The 20,202-nt window shown below is 42.7% G+C and overlaps 1 protein-coding gene across 1 annotated transcript in view; it reads left to right on the forward strand.

The window, feature by feature from the left end:
• Positions 1-1,677: 1,677 nt before the first annotated feature.
• The window catches only part of DNAJC11 (DnaJ heat shock protein family (Hsp40) member C11), a 72,050-nt gene continuing 53,525 nt past the window's right edge, over positions 1,678-20,202 (forward strand). Inside the window, exon 1 of the mRNA XM_060141567.1 lies at positions 1,678-1,812. Coding sequence (XP_059997550.1) covers positions 1,741-1,812 — 72 coding nt within the window. The 5' untranslated portion in view covers positions 1,678-1,740. The remainder of the gene's footprint in view (positions 1,813-20,202) is intronic.

Consider the following 20,202-nt stretch of genomic DNA (forward strand, 5'->3'; position numbering starts at 1 on the left):
CAAAGTAAATATATTCTCAAGCCTGTGGTGTATCTAAGTTTATTTCCCATTTTTCACAACCACTTTCCAAGTAACCATAATACAAAATACTGTGGGCCCAAGAGAAGACAAAAACACAGAGCATCCCTGAGTCACTATTTATTTTGTTAGAGTGGTGATGAAAACCAGGTCATTCTCAATCATAGCAACACAGACCTGGGCGTTCTGAGACATATGTTACGTTCCGTTCACGTAATTCCTAGAGGCAGTGTTTTCCAAAGCAGAGGGAAGATGGCAAAGGACTTCTCTACCCAGCTGAGCATTATGGCCCAATTAATGTCTACAAACCTGAGGAAAAAAGGAATATCATAACGTTGTAGCTTTCCCCCCAGCCTCTCGGTAAGAAATTCTTAAAAACCAGCAAATGTCAGCGTGCAGTTCAGCCCTCATCACTGCTCTGCAACAGAGAAAAAAGGAAAAACCATAAAAAATTGCTGGAATAGCTGATGGAATATGAGTGTCTGTGAAAGAAAGCTGTTGTGAGGAAACCTCATGCAGTTAAAGAAAAAGCTCTTAATTTACAACCTGGGCTGACAGTCTGTTCCACACTGACTCAACAGTCTTGAATAACCAGTCTCAGCACACCTAAGGGTCTCATGCCAGAAGATTCTTAACAGGGCTGGGCAACTTGGAAGGGACCATACACAGGCCCAGATGGTGCACATCTGGTCAAAAATTAGCAAGAGAAAGAAATCAACTTCTCAAATCCACAGACAGGTGTTTGGGGCTTCCCAGGAGGCCTGCTTAGGGAGGGCAGCAATGGATGGTTCTAAATCGATGGTTTACAAACCTTACTGAGAATTAATGAAGAATCGGTACAGGGCAGCAGGAACCAAACCGGTGACAAGATCATGGGAGCTCTCCTGTCCACCTCCTCTTGGTAACTGCATCATGTAGCCAAGACATCTTTAACAACGCACCGAGCAGCAGGCATCAGACTGAAACCAATCAGGCTCCGACGCTAAATTATGATACAAATTTCCAAGAGAACAGCTCTGTGATAGGGCCTGTAGGTATACAAGCAGGCCAGAGACAATTATAGCGGGAACCCAATGGCTACTGCCTCCTCATTTGGGCAGCAGAAAAATGGCCAGGTGCCCCTAAATATAGGGCAATAATAAAAAATGAAAATGAGGAGGCCCGTACTCTGGGCAGGGTTCCGGGTGGTCAAAAGAAAAGGCGAAGACCACTGAGGCAGGAACACATGACATTCTGGAAGTTTCCTGTGACAAGTCAGCAAGTGGGGCCTGGCGTAGCCTCCCGCGGGGGGTTGGGGGTCGGTGCTGGCGAAGCGGCCCAGGTGGGGCTATATTTGGGATCCGGATGCGCCCCGCCCTGGTGACCGGCGGGGGATACAGGGGGTGTAGCAGGGGCCTATCTCCCCAGTGCCCAGACAGTGACGACCCCCGGGTGTGACCGCAAAGTCGTCCTCTCCAGCCCGGGCACAGTCCCTGGGCGCCCTGGCTGGGCTTTAGGTCCGCGCGCAGCACGTGGAAGGGCCGGAAGCGCCGCGTCCCGCCCCCGGCCGCGCGGGGGAGCAGGGCGCAGGCGCGCTTCTTCAGGGCTGGGCGGCGGCGGCGCGACTCCGGGCCGCCAGGGGCCGCTGTGGAGCGACCTCACGGGCCCACGCCGTCTGGACCGCGAACGGCCGTCCCTCTTGAGCACGGCCTTGCCGGTTTGGCGGGGTGAAAGGTTGCGAAGATGGCGACGGCCTTGAGCGAGGAGGAGCTGGACAATGAAGACTATTACTCGTTGCTGAACGTGCGCAGGGAGGTGAGGCCTGCGATGGGCCGCTGTCGGGGCTGAGGCTAGGCCGGGGTCGCTCAGGGGGGACCGAACTGGCGGCGACCGCCCCGTTCCCGCCTCGGGGCCGGAGCCTGGCGGGGAGGCCGCGTGACCCCGGCTGACGTGCGCGATCGCCGGCCGGCCGGACTGTCCCCACCGCCCCGACCCTTGCGCCGGGGATGTCCTGGCCGGCCTCTGCCCCAACTCTCCGCGGTCGGTGCGCCGCGTGCGCTGTGTCAGGGCAAGGCCAGAGGCCCCCGCGCCCCCAGGAGGGAACAGGGCCCCCGAGGTGGAGGTGGAGTGGGGGTCCAAGTCCTCCGGGACCCGGTGCCACGCTCGGCTCACACACCCGCCCAGGGGCTGTGTCATCGCCCCCAGCCCGCAGGGTGGGAAACCGAGTCTTAGGCACCAAGGTCAAGGCTACCCGGGAACCTCCCCAGGACTCTGTCCGGTCCCTGCGTCTTCCATGGGGACATCCCGCCTCTGAAATGAGTCCAGGCTCAGAGGCAGGTGTCTTGTGTCCTCCTTTTGTGCAGCTGTCCAGAAATTCAAGGAAGAGTCTCCCGGACAAATAGCCTCATTTCGGAGGCCCAGGTTAGGAATAAGCTAGGAAACAAGTGATGCCCCAAGCACGTCCTCGACATGTGCGCCCGTTTCCTCACCGGATGAAAGATAAGACGAGAGAGTCTCACACTGTGTCTGGCACTTAGTAGGGGCCCAGTAACTTTCCTTTCTTGTTGATTCTACATTTGAGGTCAGCGTGAAGGTCAGGGAGGCTTCCAAGGTCAGGTCACGAGGTGGATTATTTCTTTCTAAACTGCTGGGTTGGGTCTTCCCAGCCCTACCAGAGAACCTCTAATTTGGGCTTAGATTTTCCAGTGATCCGAAGTAGCCAAGTCTGGTCTAGTCAAGCTTGTGTTGACTAGACTAGGGCTGGTCAAGTCTGTGTTGTCAGTAGGTCTGCGTGATGTTAATAATAGCTAACGTTTTGTGAGGGCTTACTTTGTGCAGGGGCAGGGTGCTGAATGGACACTTTATGTTTTTGCACTTAATTCTCATATCAGACCTTAAAGTAGGCATTCAGATAATTCTTGATTTAAAACCGAGGCAATGAAGCATAGAGGGATTAAGTAACTTGCCCAAAGCCACACCACTAGAAATCAAGAGTCTGGATTCAGCCCTGGGCAGTCTGAATCTGGAATCCCAGTTCTTGATCTCTGTGCTGTACTGTCACCCTAGCTTACCAGTCCTCAGACTACAGAGCTGCCGGACTCCTTGGGCACCCCTCATAAGAATCCCTTAAGTGTGTTAGTCACTACTTACTATGGAAACGCCCAAAGAAATATTTTGGGGAATTGCAGATCTTGTTAGGCTGCCATAGGGCCACCTGGAGATTCTTGTAACTAATCAACGGTAACCTTTGGCCTTCATTTTTTCCCCTTTGAATGGAGCTATTGGGCTAGTTATTCTTTTTGTTTTGTGTTTTGTTTTGTTTTGTTTGGCCTTGCTTTGCGGCTTCTGGGATCTTAGTTCCCATACCAGGGATCAAACTCGTGCCCCCTGCAGTGGAAGCACAGAGTCCCAACCACTGGACTGCCAGGGAATTCCCTGGGCTATTCTTTTTCTCCAGTTCTTAGAAGCAAAGCGGTAAATAAAACCGGCTTTTCTGAAACCAGCCTTTTTTTCCACGCATTTATAGTTAGTCTGGTTATCAGTAATTGAGCAGCCGCCATTTATTTACCTGTTTACCAGGCTTACTGAGTCTTAGGCCGCTGCAAATGATATAAAATAATAGGCTTGGCTAGAGTCCTAGGTAAACATTTGTCAGGTATAAAACTACCAGAGTGTTAGGACCCGTCATTGTTATTGGACTGATGGGTGGAAGCCAAAGAAATATTTCTTTAAAAAAAAAAAAATGTTTACTTCTCGGGATGAGTGAAGGCACCGCCACATTTATGACTGTAGGTGAAATCCCTATGAAACATGTCCTCTTGCTTATCATCTTGTGTTGCCGTTGTCAACAAACAGTGTAAAACACCATCCCCTCTGGTGTGGAGATTTTCTCTCTCAGGGTTCCATTAGAAGAGAAGCTCTGAAGGTGATCTCTGGACTTGATATTTACTAGGATTTTTTGTGAAATTAGAAATCAGCCTGAAGTTGAAATACCATGATTTAGCTGAAGAATGAGAGAAAAAATAGAAGTAATCTTTATTTTTACCTGTGTGGTCAAAAGGAGGTAATAACCCCTGTTGATGTGTTCGCATTCGGGTCTGCGGCTTGATGACACTGAAGCGTAACTAGGAGGCGAGGTCCTCTTCCCACCAGCGCTCCAGAGCACCTTCAGAACTCTCGTGTTAGAAAGTTCAGAGACTTTCCACCAGGAGTCTCAGATGGAAGCAAGCTGACACAAAACCAGGGAACTCTGTTTAAAAGGTTCAGATTTACAGGCATAATACATGATAATAACAATGGAGTGATATAGAAATGTCAAAAATCAGGTTAAGGGCTTCCCTGGTGGCGCAGTGGTTGAGAGTCTGCCTGCCGATGCAGGGGACACGGGTTCGTGCCCCGGTCCGGGAGGATCCCACATGCCGCGAAGCGGCTGGACCCGTGAGCCATGGCCGCTGAGCCTGTGCATCCGGAGCCTGTGCTCCGCAACGGGAGAGGCCACAACAGTGAGAGGCCCGCATACTGCAAAAAAAAAAAAAAAAAAAATCAGGTTAAGAATCTCCCATGCCCATGTTTCAAACTTTAAAATATCCCCTTAAATTGTATCCCAGGGAGTGAAGCAGGCAGCTAGACAGGAGTTCCATGACCTTTAATAATTCCCTTTCTCTTAAAAGAGAAAAAAAAAAAAACAAAACTCCCTTTCTCTAGCGTTCTGGATTTCCTGTTTGCGGAATGGAGCCGTTGTCTGCCTGCCACACATTGAGGGGAAGGAATAGTTTATCATTAACTGGGCACATTGAAACCAGATTGGCGTCTCTGGTTTAGGTAGTCAGATGCATCATCAGGGGCCTGAAGTCTAACTGATCTGAGATTTCTGAGGTGATTTGCCAAAATTTATTTGGAGAAAGGATTCCTGAAGAGTAAGAGTGAAATTTTCTTGATCTCTATGCTCTTTGTAGACATTATGATTGACACATTTTAAACCTGATTTATTCCTAAATACTTGAGTTTAATTCCTACTTAACCATTGTTGTAGTTGAAAGAGTTTCATTTTTATGCATGTCTGCAATGTTTATAACCTGTTTTAAGATCTCCGGTCCCAGTGGATTGAGCCTTAAAGGAGCCAATCTCCTTTTCAGCTTTTAAACACTTTTGAAATAAAACAGTCGTTAAATAAAAAATGAACTTAAGTAAAAATGTATTTTCTTGTAGTCCACATATGGAGGTCAGTGTTCTGGGATCTTTATCCTTCCATGACAGCTGTGAAACTAGAAGCGTAAAATCAAAACCTAAATAAAAAATGCATTTTCATTCCTTCCCTGGTATAGGGTCTGTTGTTCTTTCCACAGTTTTTGGTTGCCTGGGTTTCTCTGGCTGTAGGTTACAGTCACACAGTGGGGCTAAAACTTCAAGTTTGGACTGCAGATGGGAGGAACAGGCTAGAGCACTAGAGGAAGGTCTGCTGGTCACAGCCAGGATTGACCTGGGGGACAGTCACCCAGCCCCCCAACCAGGATGGCGGGGCCATCCGCAGGAACTGAATGTAAAAGCGTTGGCTAAGCCAGGTGCACACTTAGGTGCCTAAGGCAGTGAGGTGCTGTGTGTTTGTTCTTTCGTTGCTATCTAACCTTATGGGCAGGTAATTTAGTCTTAATGAGGGATGTAAAGGTGGGTCTAAGAAGGTCATTCCTTCAATGAGTTTCCCATCTGCTGCATTAGGTTGGATGTTCACAACAGTGACCCTGCTTAAGACGAGGTGCTGGGCAAGTAGTGTGAGCCTTGGTTGTCCCAAAACCTGCCTCGTCCTGTCAGCGAGCATGCCTTAGGAGCAGGACCTCAGGCCGCCCTGCCACCCAGGTGAGCTTGAGCACGTCATTCAGCCTCAGAGTCTCCTGTGCTGACCTGTAGCGAAGTCACGGAGGAGGCTCACTGTGGGGCTCTGCAGCCAGAAGGCCCGTGTTCAAAGCCCAGTTTTACCCCTGGGAGGTTTGTGCCTCTAGGCTAGGAGCTGAACCTTTTTGCTCCCTGTTTCCCTGGATGTTGAAATGTAGGTAACAGGTGAAAATGTATTACGTACTCACTCTGAGCCAAGATGTTGGATAGTGGAGCATGAGGGTATGTATAGAGTACCTGGCGAAAGCAGGTATTCGGTTAATAATATTTATTGTTGCTACTTCTTGGATTTTGATAAACATGAGGTTTCGCTAATTTTAAAAAGACATACATGTACATGGAAGGCTTTGGTATGCCTCATCCTGGCTAAATCTGCTACTGTAATAATAAAAAAACATAGTGCCAGAATTTATGAATTAGGTTATGAATTCCCAAAGCTTTCTTCGTTCTTTCTGTTCAAAATTCTGAGTTTATTCTCTTCAAAAGACGATCTTCCCTCTGAACTCTTCCTGCAGGGTCATGAGTGTGACTTGGGTGGCGGGCGCGGTGGTTCCCGGAAGCTGGGGTTAAGCATGGGAGTGGAGTGCAGAGCCAAGGGATGATCCAGAAAGACAGTGTCTGGAGTAGAGGCAGAGTGGGACCCACAGATAAACTTGTTGTGAGCTATCAGCTTTGAAGAGGCCAGGCAGAGAGGGGAGGACCTGGCAGAGGCAGAGGTTCTGCTCCAGCGACAGCAAGACAGCACTGGCGGTCAGGAGGGTTCCTGGGTGGAGCTCAGAGAGGCTTCTGGGGGTCTCCCTGTGGGTGGGGAGGGGGCCGTCATGGTGTCCCGCTAGTTCCAGTGTCATCTCATAATGGGATTAGCAAACACCAGGAGGTTGAATTTTCAAATTGTTTTCTTCAGTAAACCGTAAGCTAGTTATTACCTTTCTGCTTTGGACGTTTCAAACAATTGCATCTTGAAATTTTAATACTCCAGTTCTGCATTATCTACCAAAATACCTCTTTCTCCTTCTTTTTTCTTTCTTTCTTAAAGAGAATTCAATTGAAAGCTTTTATATTTGCTGTGAGTTCAGTAATAAAACCCTGGAGAAGAGAATATGGGATACGCAAGCCGCACGTTTTGCTTGGCTGTGGAATTTTAGTGTTCACTTCTATTAAACTTTCATTTTAATTTTACTTATGTGTTTTATTTATACCCTACTTTGTTCAAGAGAGGATTTAAGACAGCTAACAGAGATGAAAAAATAAAATAGCATAAATGTTTAAAAGGGGGCACCAAAAACAAACAAACAAAAAGGCCATTGGGAATATTGCTGCTTTATTGCCACCATCGTGGCCCATGGGTTATACAGATCGCACTCCCTTGGAGAAACTCGTGGCCTGATGGCTGCATCCTGCTTGGCTCTTGGACATTTGGAACCACTTCTGCTTGCAGTGAGTGCACAGTGTTCCCTCCTGGGTTTGCTGGAGCCAGAACATTCTTCAGCAGTAAAATGCCAACAGACATCAAACCACAAGAATCCTGCACGAGTGGGCAGGATGTAACAGATGCAGACGGACGAGAAGGAAAAAATAAGCCAAACTCTGGATGTAAAGAGAGGATCCGAACCATCATTTTTGACCCAGAAAGGAACTTGAGTTCATGTCACTCAGATGCTGGCCTTTTTATTTACTGTCCTGTCTCAAAGGCCCCAAATAAACATAGACATGACTAGGAAGAGAAATGAAAAAGTTGTACAATGGTAGGAAAGTCTTTTCTAAGCCCTTGGAATGACCTCTAATCAGGAATCAGAATTTCTGCTCCTTTGGCCCGTTTGTTCTCGTGTGTTGTTGTCAGCAAGGGGTGTGCCTGGAGGATGGGACTCCCCATCGGCCCCGCAAACCTTAAAGGTGATGTGGGCCCTGCGTTTTTTCTTTTTTAGTATTTATAGAGTTCTGTCCTTACCGATTGCCTAGTCCTTTTTTTTTTTTTTTTTTTTTTGGTATTTATTTATTTATTTGGCTGCGCCTGGTCTTAGCTGTGGCACGCGGTATCTTTAGTTGCGGCCTGCAGGATCCAGCACCCTGACCAGGGATTGAACCCAGGCCCCCTGCACTGGGAGCGCAGAGTCCTAACCACTGGACCACCAGGGAAGTCCCACCTAGTCCTTTCTTGAACTTATAATGCCATCTTGGGGATAATGCGTTCTATAAATTTTGTAAGTTTTTTTCCTTCTATGTTAAGTAGAACTGAAGTGTTCTAAGGTTATTCCTAGCTGTAGAAACTTGGAATTGTTCGATCAATCTCCTGTTTAGCTTTTCTGACATATTCACGATTTGATTGTTTCTCTCTTAAGCCCACCTTTTCAAAATGAAGAGTCCTAAAGTGGTGGTAGAAGGCCAACCTTCAAAATCATGAGAAATATAGTGTGTGCATCTGACCTCTATACTTAACACAGGCGGGTTTTAGGGAAGGACAGCTGAGATCACTTAGCCCAGTACCTGGCATTTTGGGCACCCATGAGTGTGTTGATGATGGCGTAAAAAGGCCAAAGATGGAGGTGGAGCTTCGGAAGAGGTCAGTGGCTTAAAGAGTAAAGCCTTTGAAGTCAAGTCCAAGTTTGACTCTCTAGCCCCTGATACGGGGCAAGTTACTTAACCTCTCTGAGACTCTTTCTTCATTCATAAAATCCAGACAGTAATTTTACTGTCATCGGGCTGTTGGGAGAATTAAGCGAGAATGCACGTAAGTGCTTAGCACAGTAATGGGCATATTATTATGTAAAGTAAATGCCAGTATATTTTTATTAGTATCATGAGCATAAAAGTTAATAAGGAATGCTCTTACTGATTTGTAGGAGTTCTTTATAGAATTTGGGTGAGTCCTTTGTCTGATAGATTAGTATAAATATCTGTCCCCTCTCTGTAGTTTGCCTTTCACTCTCTTACGTAAATGTTCACGAACCGAAGATCGGTTTGAGCCAGGCCACACAGGTTATAATTTCTAGCCAGCTTTTGGGTCAGGGGTACATAATCAGATAAACTTCTCCATCTCAGACAAGTCATTTAGTTAACCTTTTTGATCTTCACTGTTTTTATCTGTAAAATGGGGGTTCTAATACCAATCTCAAGACATTTTATGAGTCTTCAAGTGTTAAATGAGGAAATATTGGTGAAAGTACTTTATTAGCTTTAAGTCTGTACAGATGCGTTTGTGACACCACTGACAGCCTCGAAATCCCCTTCAGCTTTTGCGATGCTCTCCTTGCCCTCCTTTCTCACGTTGCCAGTTGCTCATTTCCTGTCTTCCTTAGAATTTCCCCAGGTTCAGTCCTCGCCAGCTCGGCTGGTTTAAAGTGCTCTGCTTGGGCCCCGCGTCTCTGCCTTCTGCCCATTATTGCTTACGTGTTAGATTTACCTGCCTCTCAAGCCTGTCTGCCTCCCAGGTTCTCCTGACCCATGCATCCCAGTCAAAACCCCGGATGCGCTTTGGCTTTTCTTCTCCGCATAGTATTGAGCCCCTTCTCGACTGTCCTGTAAGCCACTCAGTCCATGAACCCCCTCGACTCCAGCCGACTTTGACCCCTTCATTTCTGTTTCAACTTCTAGGCTGCCAGCCAGCCAACCAGCCCTCATAACCTCAGCCTTACATTTCTGCTGTAGTTTTCTTCAGGTCTCTCTGGTTTGCCTTCTGTCAGCTTTAGTCAAGCCGTACAAGTTGATATTAACGCACGGCACTGATCACCTTTCTCTAGCCAGAAACCTTTTGGCTTCCTATTGTTTATTGGGTAAGGAAGGGTCAAACTCTTGGCTCCCTTTTTAAAGCTCCTTGCAAATTAGATGTTTTCTCTATTTTCTGCCTCCTTTGTGGTGATGTTCTGCTTTCTTCCACTGCAAAGCAAGCTCCATGTGGTCAGGGACCACAGTTGTCTGGTTCACCAGCAGGTCCCTAACAGTGTGGGCACATGACAGGTACTTACCAGATGTTTGCTGCATGAATGAGCAGGTGGGTGGATGTCCACATTGATTTGTTACCTACTTCCTGCCTTCTTCTGCGCCTCTACTCTGGCCAGTTTGTCAGTGTTCTGTCTCTCCTGGTTCCTCAGGGCATTCTCTTCCCCTGAAATGCCTCAGCCTGTTGTTGGTACCAAAGCAAATTGAATCCACCTTTTGCATTCCCATTCAGACCCCACTGCCTCCACGAAGTTTTCTCTGCATTCTGACAGCCCTGAACTTATGTCTTTATCATTAATATTAGCATTTTTGTTATATATTGTTTAGTTAAATCCATGTGTCTGGGGTTTTAGGGAACACACACACACACCTCCCTCTAGTTTATAATCTCCTTGAGGGCTGGGATGACATATTTCTTTTGTACCTCCTGTGGTACTTAGAGTAGGGTTGACATTCTGGCTTGAAATGATGAATATTTGCTAACACCGTACTCACCTGGTCCGGGTGCATTTTACTTTGTGGAATACCTGTATTGAGGAACACATTGCACTTTTGGCAATAAATCATTCTAGAGGAATTTACTGAAAGGAGTTTATCAACTATCAGTTTGGTAAATCTAAATTGTCACTTATGAAAATTGTTTAAAGTCAGGTACCAGAAGATGAGAGCAAATTCAGACGCATGCCTTTATGCTCGGGCCCCAGCGTAGGCCAAGGCCCGTGCAGACTAAGTTCCAGGCTGAATACCACGTGAGAAGAGGAAAGAACGCCTTTCCCTTGTCCTTTCTCATCTGGCAGATGTTGATTATCTTCCTCTTATGTTTCTTTTTTGCAGTGAGAAAAGCTTACTTGTTTATCATGTTTTGTACTAGCACCAATAATATTTGTAAAAGTAAGTAGCTTCAGATGGATTAGATTTATTTTTGTACAGTTCTTTTTCCTTTTGTCAGTTAAATGGAGCTGAATTTTTACAATTGGCACAGGTTAGTTTCCGTTGAAATCCTGTTCTATTTGTGAAGCACCTTACAAAGATGAGCCAGGCAGAATGGTTTAGTACAGTCTGCATCATACTTGACGTTGAGGGTGAGTCCACACACGTTGTGGGGGTCTGTTATGTTTGTGCATGAACCCCACGTGCAGGAACTTATTTCCACATCCTCCAAAGATTTTTCCACACGTAAATGAAAAGGATAGAAGACTGTGTTGAGCAGGGAAGATGGCATCAGAAGAGGGTAGGGCTGTGTATGAGAGCAGCTTTATTGTCTGAAGCTTCAGACTGTGTAGCAGGAACCTTTACAAAAACTGGTCTCTTAGTATAATCAGTATCTACTCAGTGACACCAAGTAATCTGTGACACCCTTTCTCTTCATGAAGCAGCTCTTGCTCAGCACAAAGTACCCATGCTGTCTTGGTGTTAATTAACTCTGAAATCTGCTTTTTCCTTTAAATCGTATGAGCACCAAGTATCATAAAAAATTACAGCCTTTTATTAGCTAATGCAGTTTATTTCAGTCAGATTGTCGTGGAACATATGGACAGTCATGACTCTTCAATTGTGGTAATTAGGCAAACCCCCCAAAATCCAGTAGAATATAGTTTGTTGAGACTTTGTTGCTGAGATGCACTAATATATAGATACAGCCTGGAAGTTTGAACTTGAAACTTATAGGCTTCAGCAATAAAAAGCCTGTGGCTTTACTTTCCTTAAAGTGAAGGTATGTTATAATTTAGCTGTTATTTGCATACTCTTATTAGGTCTTCAAAATATTGAATTAAATATCATTGTAGGGACTTTCCTGGTGGTCCAGTGGCTAAGACTCTGTGCTCCCAATGCAGGGGGCCCAGGTTCGATCCCTGTTCAGGGAACTAGATCCCGCATGCCACAACTAAAGATTCCGCATGCCACAACTAAAGATTCCACATGCCACAACTAAGACCCCGGCACAGCCAAATAAATAAATTTTAAATAAATAAATAAATAAATATCATTGTAGTAGTTAGATGTGCTCTACACCAAACATTATTGGCTCTTAACTAGCGAGGGGGCTGCACTTCCTAGTCCCCTAGCGGTTGGGTGGGATCACATGACCCTTTCTAACCAGTGGTGTAAGTGGAAGTGATGTGTGTCCTGCTCAGGCTGAGGTACTTCAAGGCCAGGCCAGCCGGACAGTCTCATGCTCTTCCCTCTGCCTCCATGACTGGCAGGGTTCCAAAAGGTGTCTGTTTTGTCCACCTGGGACCTGAGGACATTTCCAAGCAGAGAACTAGCTGACCTGAGATGGACATGTAATGTGAGGGAGAAGTAAACCTTTGGAATTTTTGGATGGTTTGTTACCACGGTATCACCAACCCAGCAGTTCTCAAACTTTTTGCTGTCAGGGCCTCTTTACATTCTTAAATTATTGAGGTTCCCAAAGAGCTTTTGTTTATGTGGGTTATAACTATCAATATTTAATAATAAGACACAGAGTGTACTTACTTCTTGTATTTCAGTACAGGCATAAGGAAGACTTAAGGATTTCAAAATAAGTATGTATTCCACAACAATGAGGTTACAGATACACAGATAGCATAGCAGATATAACGAAAGATAGTAAGTGTGCAGCAAAAGAACTTAAAATCAGTTGAGTTAATCTCTGAAAACTCACGTGTTTATACCATAAGGTTACCACCTTAGAAATTTCTAGAAAACAGGAAAGTATACAAGTACACAATTCATTAACCATCAGAACAATGATATACATCATGTAGCCTCAAGAAAATCCCACTATACTCTCATGAGAGAATGAGAAAAAGGCAAATAAAATCTTAGTATTATTATGAAAGTAGTTTTGACCTGTGGACCCCCGAAAGGGTCTCAGGGACTCCCAGGGGGCCCCACACCACACTTACGAACCATTGACCCAGCCCATCCTGACGGATACAGTCATGGTTCAGACATACTGATGTTCCTCACATGCTGTAGCTTACTTTGCTAAACGAAGGTAGAAAATAAAAGCAGAGTGGCTGTATACTCTGAATATGTGCACATTGATTGCAGAGATGGTCTCCATCAACTAGAAATTAAATAAGTGAAAATGTAGCAGTGTCTTCCATTGCCTAATTATCTAAGGGAAGCAAATACAATGAAATTGTCGTCAGGAGACTTTTCTAAGCATGATACCAGAGCAGAAATCAGAGAGGATTGATAGGTTTGATTTTGTAAAAATGAGAAATATCTGTGTTTATTAAAGGAAAATAAAGCCTAAAAACAATTATAAACCCAGTTAAAAGACTCAGAAGGAATCTAATATATTTGATAAAAATTCATATTTTTAATATATATAAGGAACTCTTGGAATCAAAAAGGAAAAGATTAATACCCTAATAGGAAACAATACAAAGGAAACAAATAGAAGAATCTAAAATGCAAATAAGGGACTTCCCTGGTGGTCCAGTGGTTAAGACTTCGCCTTCCAATACAGGGGGTGAGGGTTTGATCCCTGGTCAGGGAGCTAAGATCCCACATGCCTCGTGGCCAAAGAAACCAAAGGAGGAGCAATATTGTAACAAATTCAATAAAGACTTTAAAAATGGTCCACATCAGAAAAAAAAATCTAAAAAAATAAAATGCAAATAAGTGTATGGAAAAAATGTCACCCTCACTAGTAAAAAAACAAATGCAAGTTAAAACAAGGCTTTTTTTGTTTGTTTTGTTTTGTTTTTTCTCTACCAGACTGACAAAGTTTTTTTTTTTTCTTTTTAATGATAGTATTGAGCTCTGATAAGATGAAAATCTGTTAGCCAACCCAGCCAGGAGGCAGGAGGATTCTCCTCTGGAGAAGTTGAGCCAGAGGGACTCTGGAGCCTGGACATAGACAGTAAAGGGTGAGAGTGGCACGCTAACAAAGGCAGGGGGGTGCGTTAGTGTTTGCATGGCGAGACTTCTGGCTTTTCTTCCTTTATTCTCTAGTCTCTCCCCTGAAGGAACTAGCCCATCAGAAAGAAAAGACTGCCAAGTGAAACTTCTAGGTTCCCTCCCAGGCATTTCACAGAGAAGCTCATCAGATGACAAGACCTGTTCACACATACAGAGCTTCCAAATAGCTTCTTAGTATCTTACTATGAAGTGTAAGTCAATTGCCAAAGAATGTCAGATGTTTGAGGGAAGGCTCCAACGTGAAACTCTGATGTCATGCAGACAGCAAGGAGAAACTAGAAGGAAGCAGACAATGCAGGGAGTTTGGAAGCTAGATCATCTTCAGATAGATAAGATACTACATGTAAGAAATAAGAACAAGGTGATATATCAAAGAGCAATACTGTATAAAAAGAGGAGGAGCTCTTGGAAATTAAAAATAAGATAACAGAAATTCTGTGGAAGGGTTGGAAGATAAAGATGAGGAAATATGCACAAAAGTAAAACTTAAAAACTAGAAGATCAGTTCTTAGCCATGAAGTAAAGTAAAATGAGGGGAAGACATTATGAAACAATTAATACGAGAATATTTCTCAAAAGATAGGAGACTATAGGTTAAAAAGGGCCATTCAGATAACTAGCATAGTGGATGGGGGAGGAAAGGACCCCCATACTAAAGGAAATCATAGATTAAAGAGAGAGTCCTAAAAGTTTCCAGACAGGTCACAAACAAAGGGCTGGAATTGGAAAGACATTAGGTATCTCACCAGTAGTACTGTAAACTAGAAGACAGTGGAGCAATGTAATAAAAATCCTGAGGGAAAGTTATTTCCAAGCTAGAATTCTATACCCAGCCAGCTATTCATTAAGTATAAAGGCAGATTATAAGAACATTTTGAGATATACAAAGCCTAAAAAATTTTCCTCCCAACCAATCTTTTACTTCTGTTATCTAATTTTTAATTTCTGAGAGCTCCTCCTTCTTTTGAGAATATCTGTAAAGGAAACTACTGGGGATTGAGCTCCATCAAAATGAAGAAGAAAACCAAGAAAGAGAAAGGCATAGGACACAGAAAAGAGATACCAACCCAGGAAAGATACCCAGGAAGATGGTGACAGGAAATCCTAAGATGAAGTTTGTTTAGCAAGCCCAACAACAAGAACAGGGCAGAGAGCTCTTGGAGGAGTGCCTCTTAGAGGGAAAAAAAAAAAAGTGATGTGCTGTTTGATATTGAGAGGAATATTAGAAGTCTTTACTATAAGAAGTATACTGTGAAGAGTTGGAGAAGAATCATAACAGAGCCATAGAAAGCTAAAGCAAATGAAAAAGATGAGGCAATTGTTAACTCCAGGAAAAATAAAAAGTAGTCCAAGAAAAGAAATGTAATCATAGTATACTGTTTGATTCAGCTTTGAACTATATTTACAGTCATAATTAAAACTAAACTAATTAAAAAGAAAAACTGTGCATTGATTTGAACAAAAGTTGTGATAATTACATAGAAAGGAGGGGAAAGATAAGCACAAGGAAGTGGAAAAGAACTAAATTCTCTTAAGTCTAAAATTTTAAAATTAAGGCTATGAGTATATTTAGAAATAAAATGAGAAAAATGCTAAAAGATTTAAAAGTGCTTGCGTCTGAGGAGTAGGAGTGAATGCTGTTTGGGGTTATAAGTCTAGTAGTTTTATTTATAAACTGTTTATGTAGTCCTTGGATAAAATTAAATTTTTAAATTTAAAATAATTAAATGGTAAATACTTTCTGGAGATCAGTTCAGAAGACTAAAATGGAAGTCTTATACCCTTATACCCAACAATTTTAGAAACTTATTTTCAAAAAGATAATCATGCATACACACAAAGTTTTAGCTATAGGGATGTCCACTGCAGCCTTTTTAAAACAAATGAAAGTTATTAATAGAAGATTGTTATATAAACTGTAATAACGGCATTTAAAATGGTGTAGAAAACACTTAATGACCAATAATACCCGAAAAACCAAACTCCACAAGACCTTTAACTGAAAAAACAAGTTATACAATTATATTGTAGAAGAAATACTTTTTTTTTTTTTTTTTTTTTGCGGTACACTGGCCTCTCACTGTTGTGGCCTCTCCCGTTGCGGAGCACAGGCTCCAGACGCGCAGGCTCAGTGGCCATGGCTCACAGGCCCAGCCGCTCCGCGGCATGTGGGATCTTCCCAGACCAGGGCACAAACCCGTGTGCCCTGCATCGGCAGGCGGACTCTCAACCACTGTGCCACCAGGAAAGCCCCAATTTTATTTTTTTTTTAATTTTTTTAAGGGAATTCCTTTATTTTTATTTTTTATTTATTTTTGGCTGTATTGGGTCTTCGTTTCTGTGCAAGGGCTTTCTCTAGTTGCGGCAAGCGGGGGCCACTCTTCATCGCGGTGCGCGGGCCTCTCACTATCGCGGCCTCTCCTGTTGCCGAGCAACAGGCTCCGGACGCGCCGGCTCAGCGGCCATGGCTCACGGGCCCAGCTGCTCCGCGGCATGTGGGATCCTCCCGGACCAGGGCTACGAACTCGTGTCCCCTGCAGCGGCAGGCGGACTCCCAACCACTGCGCCACCAGGGAAGCCCCCAATTTTATTTTAAAATATATTTTTCTTACCTGTATTTTCAACTTTATCTATGATGAATATATATTTTTTTCTAATAATAAAAAAATATTTTTAAGGTAATTCAACTAGGAAAAAACTAGCATTTGACTCATTTCTTTAACCTGTTTAACCAGAGGAATTGATGCCTTTTTTTTTTTTTTCCGGTACGCGGGCCTCTCACTGTTGTGGCCTCTCCCATTGCGGAGCACAGGCTCCGGATGCGCAGGCTCAGCGGCCATGGCTCACGGGCCCAGCCGCCCTGCGGCATGTGGGATCCTCCCGGACCGGGGCACGAACCCGTGTCCCCTACATCGGCAGGCGGACTCTGAACCACTGCGCCACCAGAGAAGCCCCTGATGCCGTTTTTATAATCTATGCTTACGACAAAGTTGCTCTTCATATTTTTGAAAATGAAGATTATTTTTGCTCCACATCCTCACCCACACTTAATATTCTCAGTCTTTTTCATTTTAGTCATTCTAGTGGTTGTTAAGTGTTTTTAATTTGCATTTCCCTAATGACTAACAATGTTGAATGTCTTTTCGTGTACTTGTTCACCATTCCTGTATCATCTTTTGTTGACGTTTCTGTTTACATCTTTTAGTCGTTATCTTATCAGGTTGTTTATCTTGTTCAGTTGTGAGAGCTCATTGTATATTCCAAATACAAATCTATGAGACAGATATTTTACAAATATTTTTCTTTTATTATCCTATATAGGAAATCTTTAACTCGAAGTTACAAAGATTATCTCCTGTGTTGTCTTTTAGAAGCTTTACGGTTTTAGCTTTCACATTTGTATCTTTTTTTCCATTCTCAGGTTTTGTTGGGTTTTTGGTTTTTTCAAATTTTTAACTTGTAAGATACATATAACATAAAATTTGCCATCTTAGCCATTTTAAAGTATACCGTTCAGTGATATTAAATGCTGCTTACATATTGTTGTGCCTCTGCCACCACCATTTATATCTCCTGAACTCGTTTCATTTTGTAAAACCCAAACTCTATACCTGTTAAACAGTATATACCTGTTAAACAGTAAGTAAAATTATACGGTATTTCTCTTTTTATGACTGGCTTATTTCACTTAATATAATGTTCTCAAGGTTCATCCATGTTGCAGCACATGTCAGAATTCCCTGCCTTTTTAAGGCTGAATAATATTCAATTGTATTTATATACCATATTTTGCTTATCCATTCATCTGTTGATGGGTACTCGGGCTGCTTCCACATTTTAGCTGTTGTGAATAATGCTGCTCTGAATATGAGTGTACAAATATCTGTTCAAAACCCTGCTTTCAATTCTTTTGGGTATTTACCCAGAAGTGGAATTGCTGGATTGTATGGTAAATCTGTTTTTAATTTTTTTTGAGGAACTGCCATACTATTTCCCATAAAAGCTCTACCATTTTACATTCCTACCAACAATGCTCATGAGTTCCCGTTTCTCCACATCTTTGCCAACACTTGCTTGTTGTTTTGTTTATAGTAGCCAGCCTAATGGGTGTGGAGTGGTATCTCACTGTGGCTTTGACTTGTATTTTCCTAATGGTTAGTGATATGGAGCATCTTTCCATGTGCTTTTGGCCATTCGTATATGTTGTTTGATATATGAATGTCTGTTTAAGTCCTTTGCCATATTTGAATCAGATTGTTTTTGTTGAGTTTTAGGAATTCTTTATATATTCTAGATATTAATCTCCTGTCAGATATACTATTTGCAAATATCTTCTCCCATTCTGTAGGTTGTTTTTTCACTTTCTTGATGGTATCCTTTGATTCATAAAAGTTCTTGATTTTGGTGAAGTCCAATTTGTCCATTTTTTCTTTTGTTGTATGTGCCTTTGGTGTTGTATCCAAGAAATCATTGCCAAATCCAATGTCATGAAGCTTTTGCTCTATATTTTCTTCTAAGAGTTTTATAGTTTTAGCTCTTATGTTTAGGTCTTTGATCCATTTTGGGTGGATAAACTAATAAACGGATTCAGCAAAAGTTGCAGGATACAAAGTCAACACACAAAAATCAGTCGCATTATTTTTTGTATATGGTGTTAGGTAAGGGTCTTCATTCTTTTCATGGGGATATTCAGTTATCCCAGTACCATTTGTTGAAAAGACTATCCCTTCCCTATTGAATAGTCTTGGCATGCTTGTCAAAAATAATTTGACAGTTTGTGTGAGGGTTTAATTCTGGGCTCTCTATTCTATTCCATTGGTCTATATGTCTGTATGCCGATATCAATCTGTTTTGATTACTGTAGCTTTGTTGTAAATTTTAAAATACAGAAGTGTGAGTCCCCCATCTTTGTCCTTTTTCAAGATTGTTTTGGCTTTTGGGATCCCTTGAGATTCCATGTGAATTTTAGAAGGGACTTTTCTATTTCTGTGAAAAATGTCATTGGGATTTTAATAGGGATTGAATTGATTCTGTTAGTTGCTTTGCATAGTAGTGACATTTTAATAATATTAAATCTTCCAATCCATTGATATAAAGTATCTTTCTGTTTATTTTTGTCATCTTAATTTCTTTATGTTAGTCTTTTAAGTTTAAGTTAATTCTTAAGTTTTTTGTTTCTTTGTTTTTGATGCTATTGGAAATGGAACTGTTTTCTTCATTTCCTTTTCAGATTGTTTATTGTTCGTGTATAGAAATGCAGCTAATTTTTGTGTGTTGACTTTGTATCTTGCAACTTTGCTGAACTCATTTGTTAGTCCTAACAAGGTTTTGTGTATGTGTGGAATTTTTATAGAGTTTTCTACGTATAAGATAGTATCATCTGCAAACAGAGATAATTTTATTTCTTTTCCAGTTTGGATACCTTTTATTTCTTTTTTTACCTAATTGCTCTGGCTAGGACTTCCAGTGCTATGTTGAATAGAAGTGGTGAGAACAGACATTCTTGCCTTGTTCCTGATCTTAGAGGAGAAGCTTTCAGTCTTTCACCACTGAGTATGATGTTTGCTTTGAATTTGTCTTCTTCAGTTGTAAGAGCTCTTTATGGCTTTTAGTTTCTTTTAGTCTCCTTCTGTTGCTAGTTTGCTGAGTGTTTTTATGATGAAAGTGTGTTGAACTTTGTCAGTGCTTTTTCTGCAACAGTTGAGATGATCACGGTTTCTATGAACATGGTATATTGATCAATTTTCATACATGGAACTATCGTTGCATTCCAAGAATAAATCCCGCTTGGTCGTAATGTGTATCCTTTTAATATGCTTCTGAACTCTGCTGATATTTTGTTGAGGATTTTTGCATCCATGTTCATAAGGGATATTGGTCTATAGTTTTCTTTTTTGTGTGGTGTCTTTGTCTGGCTTTGGCATCAGGGTAATAGTGGTCTCATAGGATGAGTTTGGAAATGTTCCCTCTTCAATATTTTGGAGAAGTTTGAGGATTGATATTAGTTCTTCTTTAAATGTCTGGAAGAATTCACCAGTGAATCCATCAGGTCCAGGGCATTTCTTTGTCAAGAGGTTTTTGATTACTAATTCAATCTCTTTACTAGTTATAGGTCTATTCAGATTTCCTATTAGATCATGATTCAGTCTTGGTAGATTTTGTATTTCTAGTAATTTGTCCATTTCATCTAAGTTTTCCAATTTTTCTATTTCTGTAGAATCAGTAGTAATATCTCCACTTTCATTTCTTTTTTTTTTTTTTTTTTTTTTTCGGTACACGGGCCTCTCACTGTTGTGGCCTCTCCCGTTGCGGAGCACAGGCTCTGGATGCGCAGGCTCAGCGGCCATGGCTCACGGGCGCAGCCGCTCCACGGCATGTGGGATCTTCCTGGACCAGGGCACGAACCCATGTCCCCTGCATTGGCAGGCAGACTCTCAACCACTGTGCCACCAGGGAAGCCCT

This window comes from Lagenorhynchus albirostris, chromosome 2, assembly GCF_949774975.1.
Source record: "Lagenorhynchus albirostris chromosome 2, mLagAlb1.1, whole genome shotgun sequence".
NCBI lineage: Eukaryota > Metazoa > Chordata > Mammalia > Artiodactyla > Delphinidae > Lagenorhynchus > Lagenorhynchus albirostris.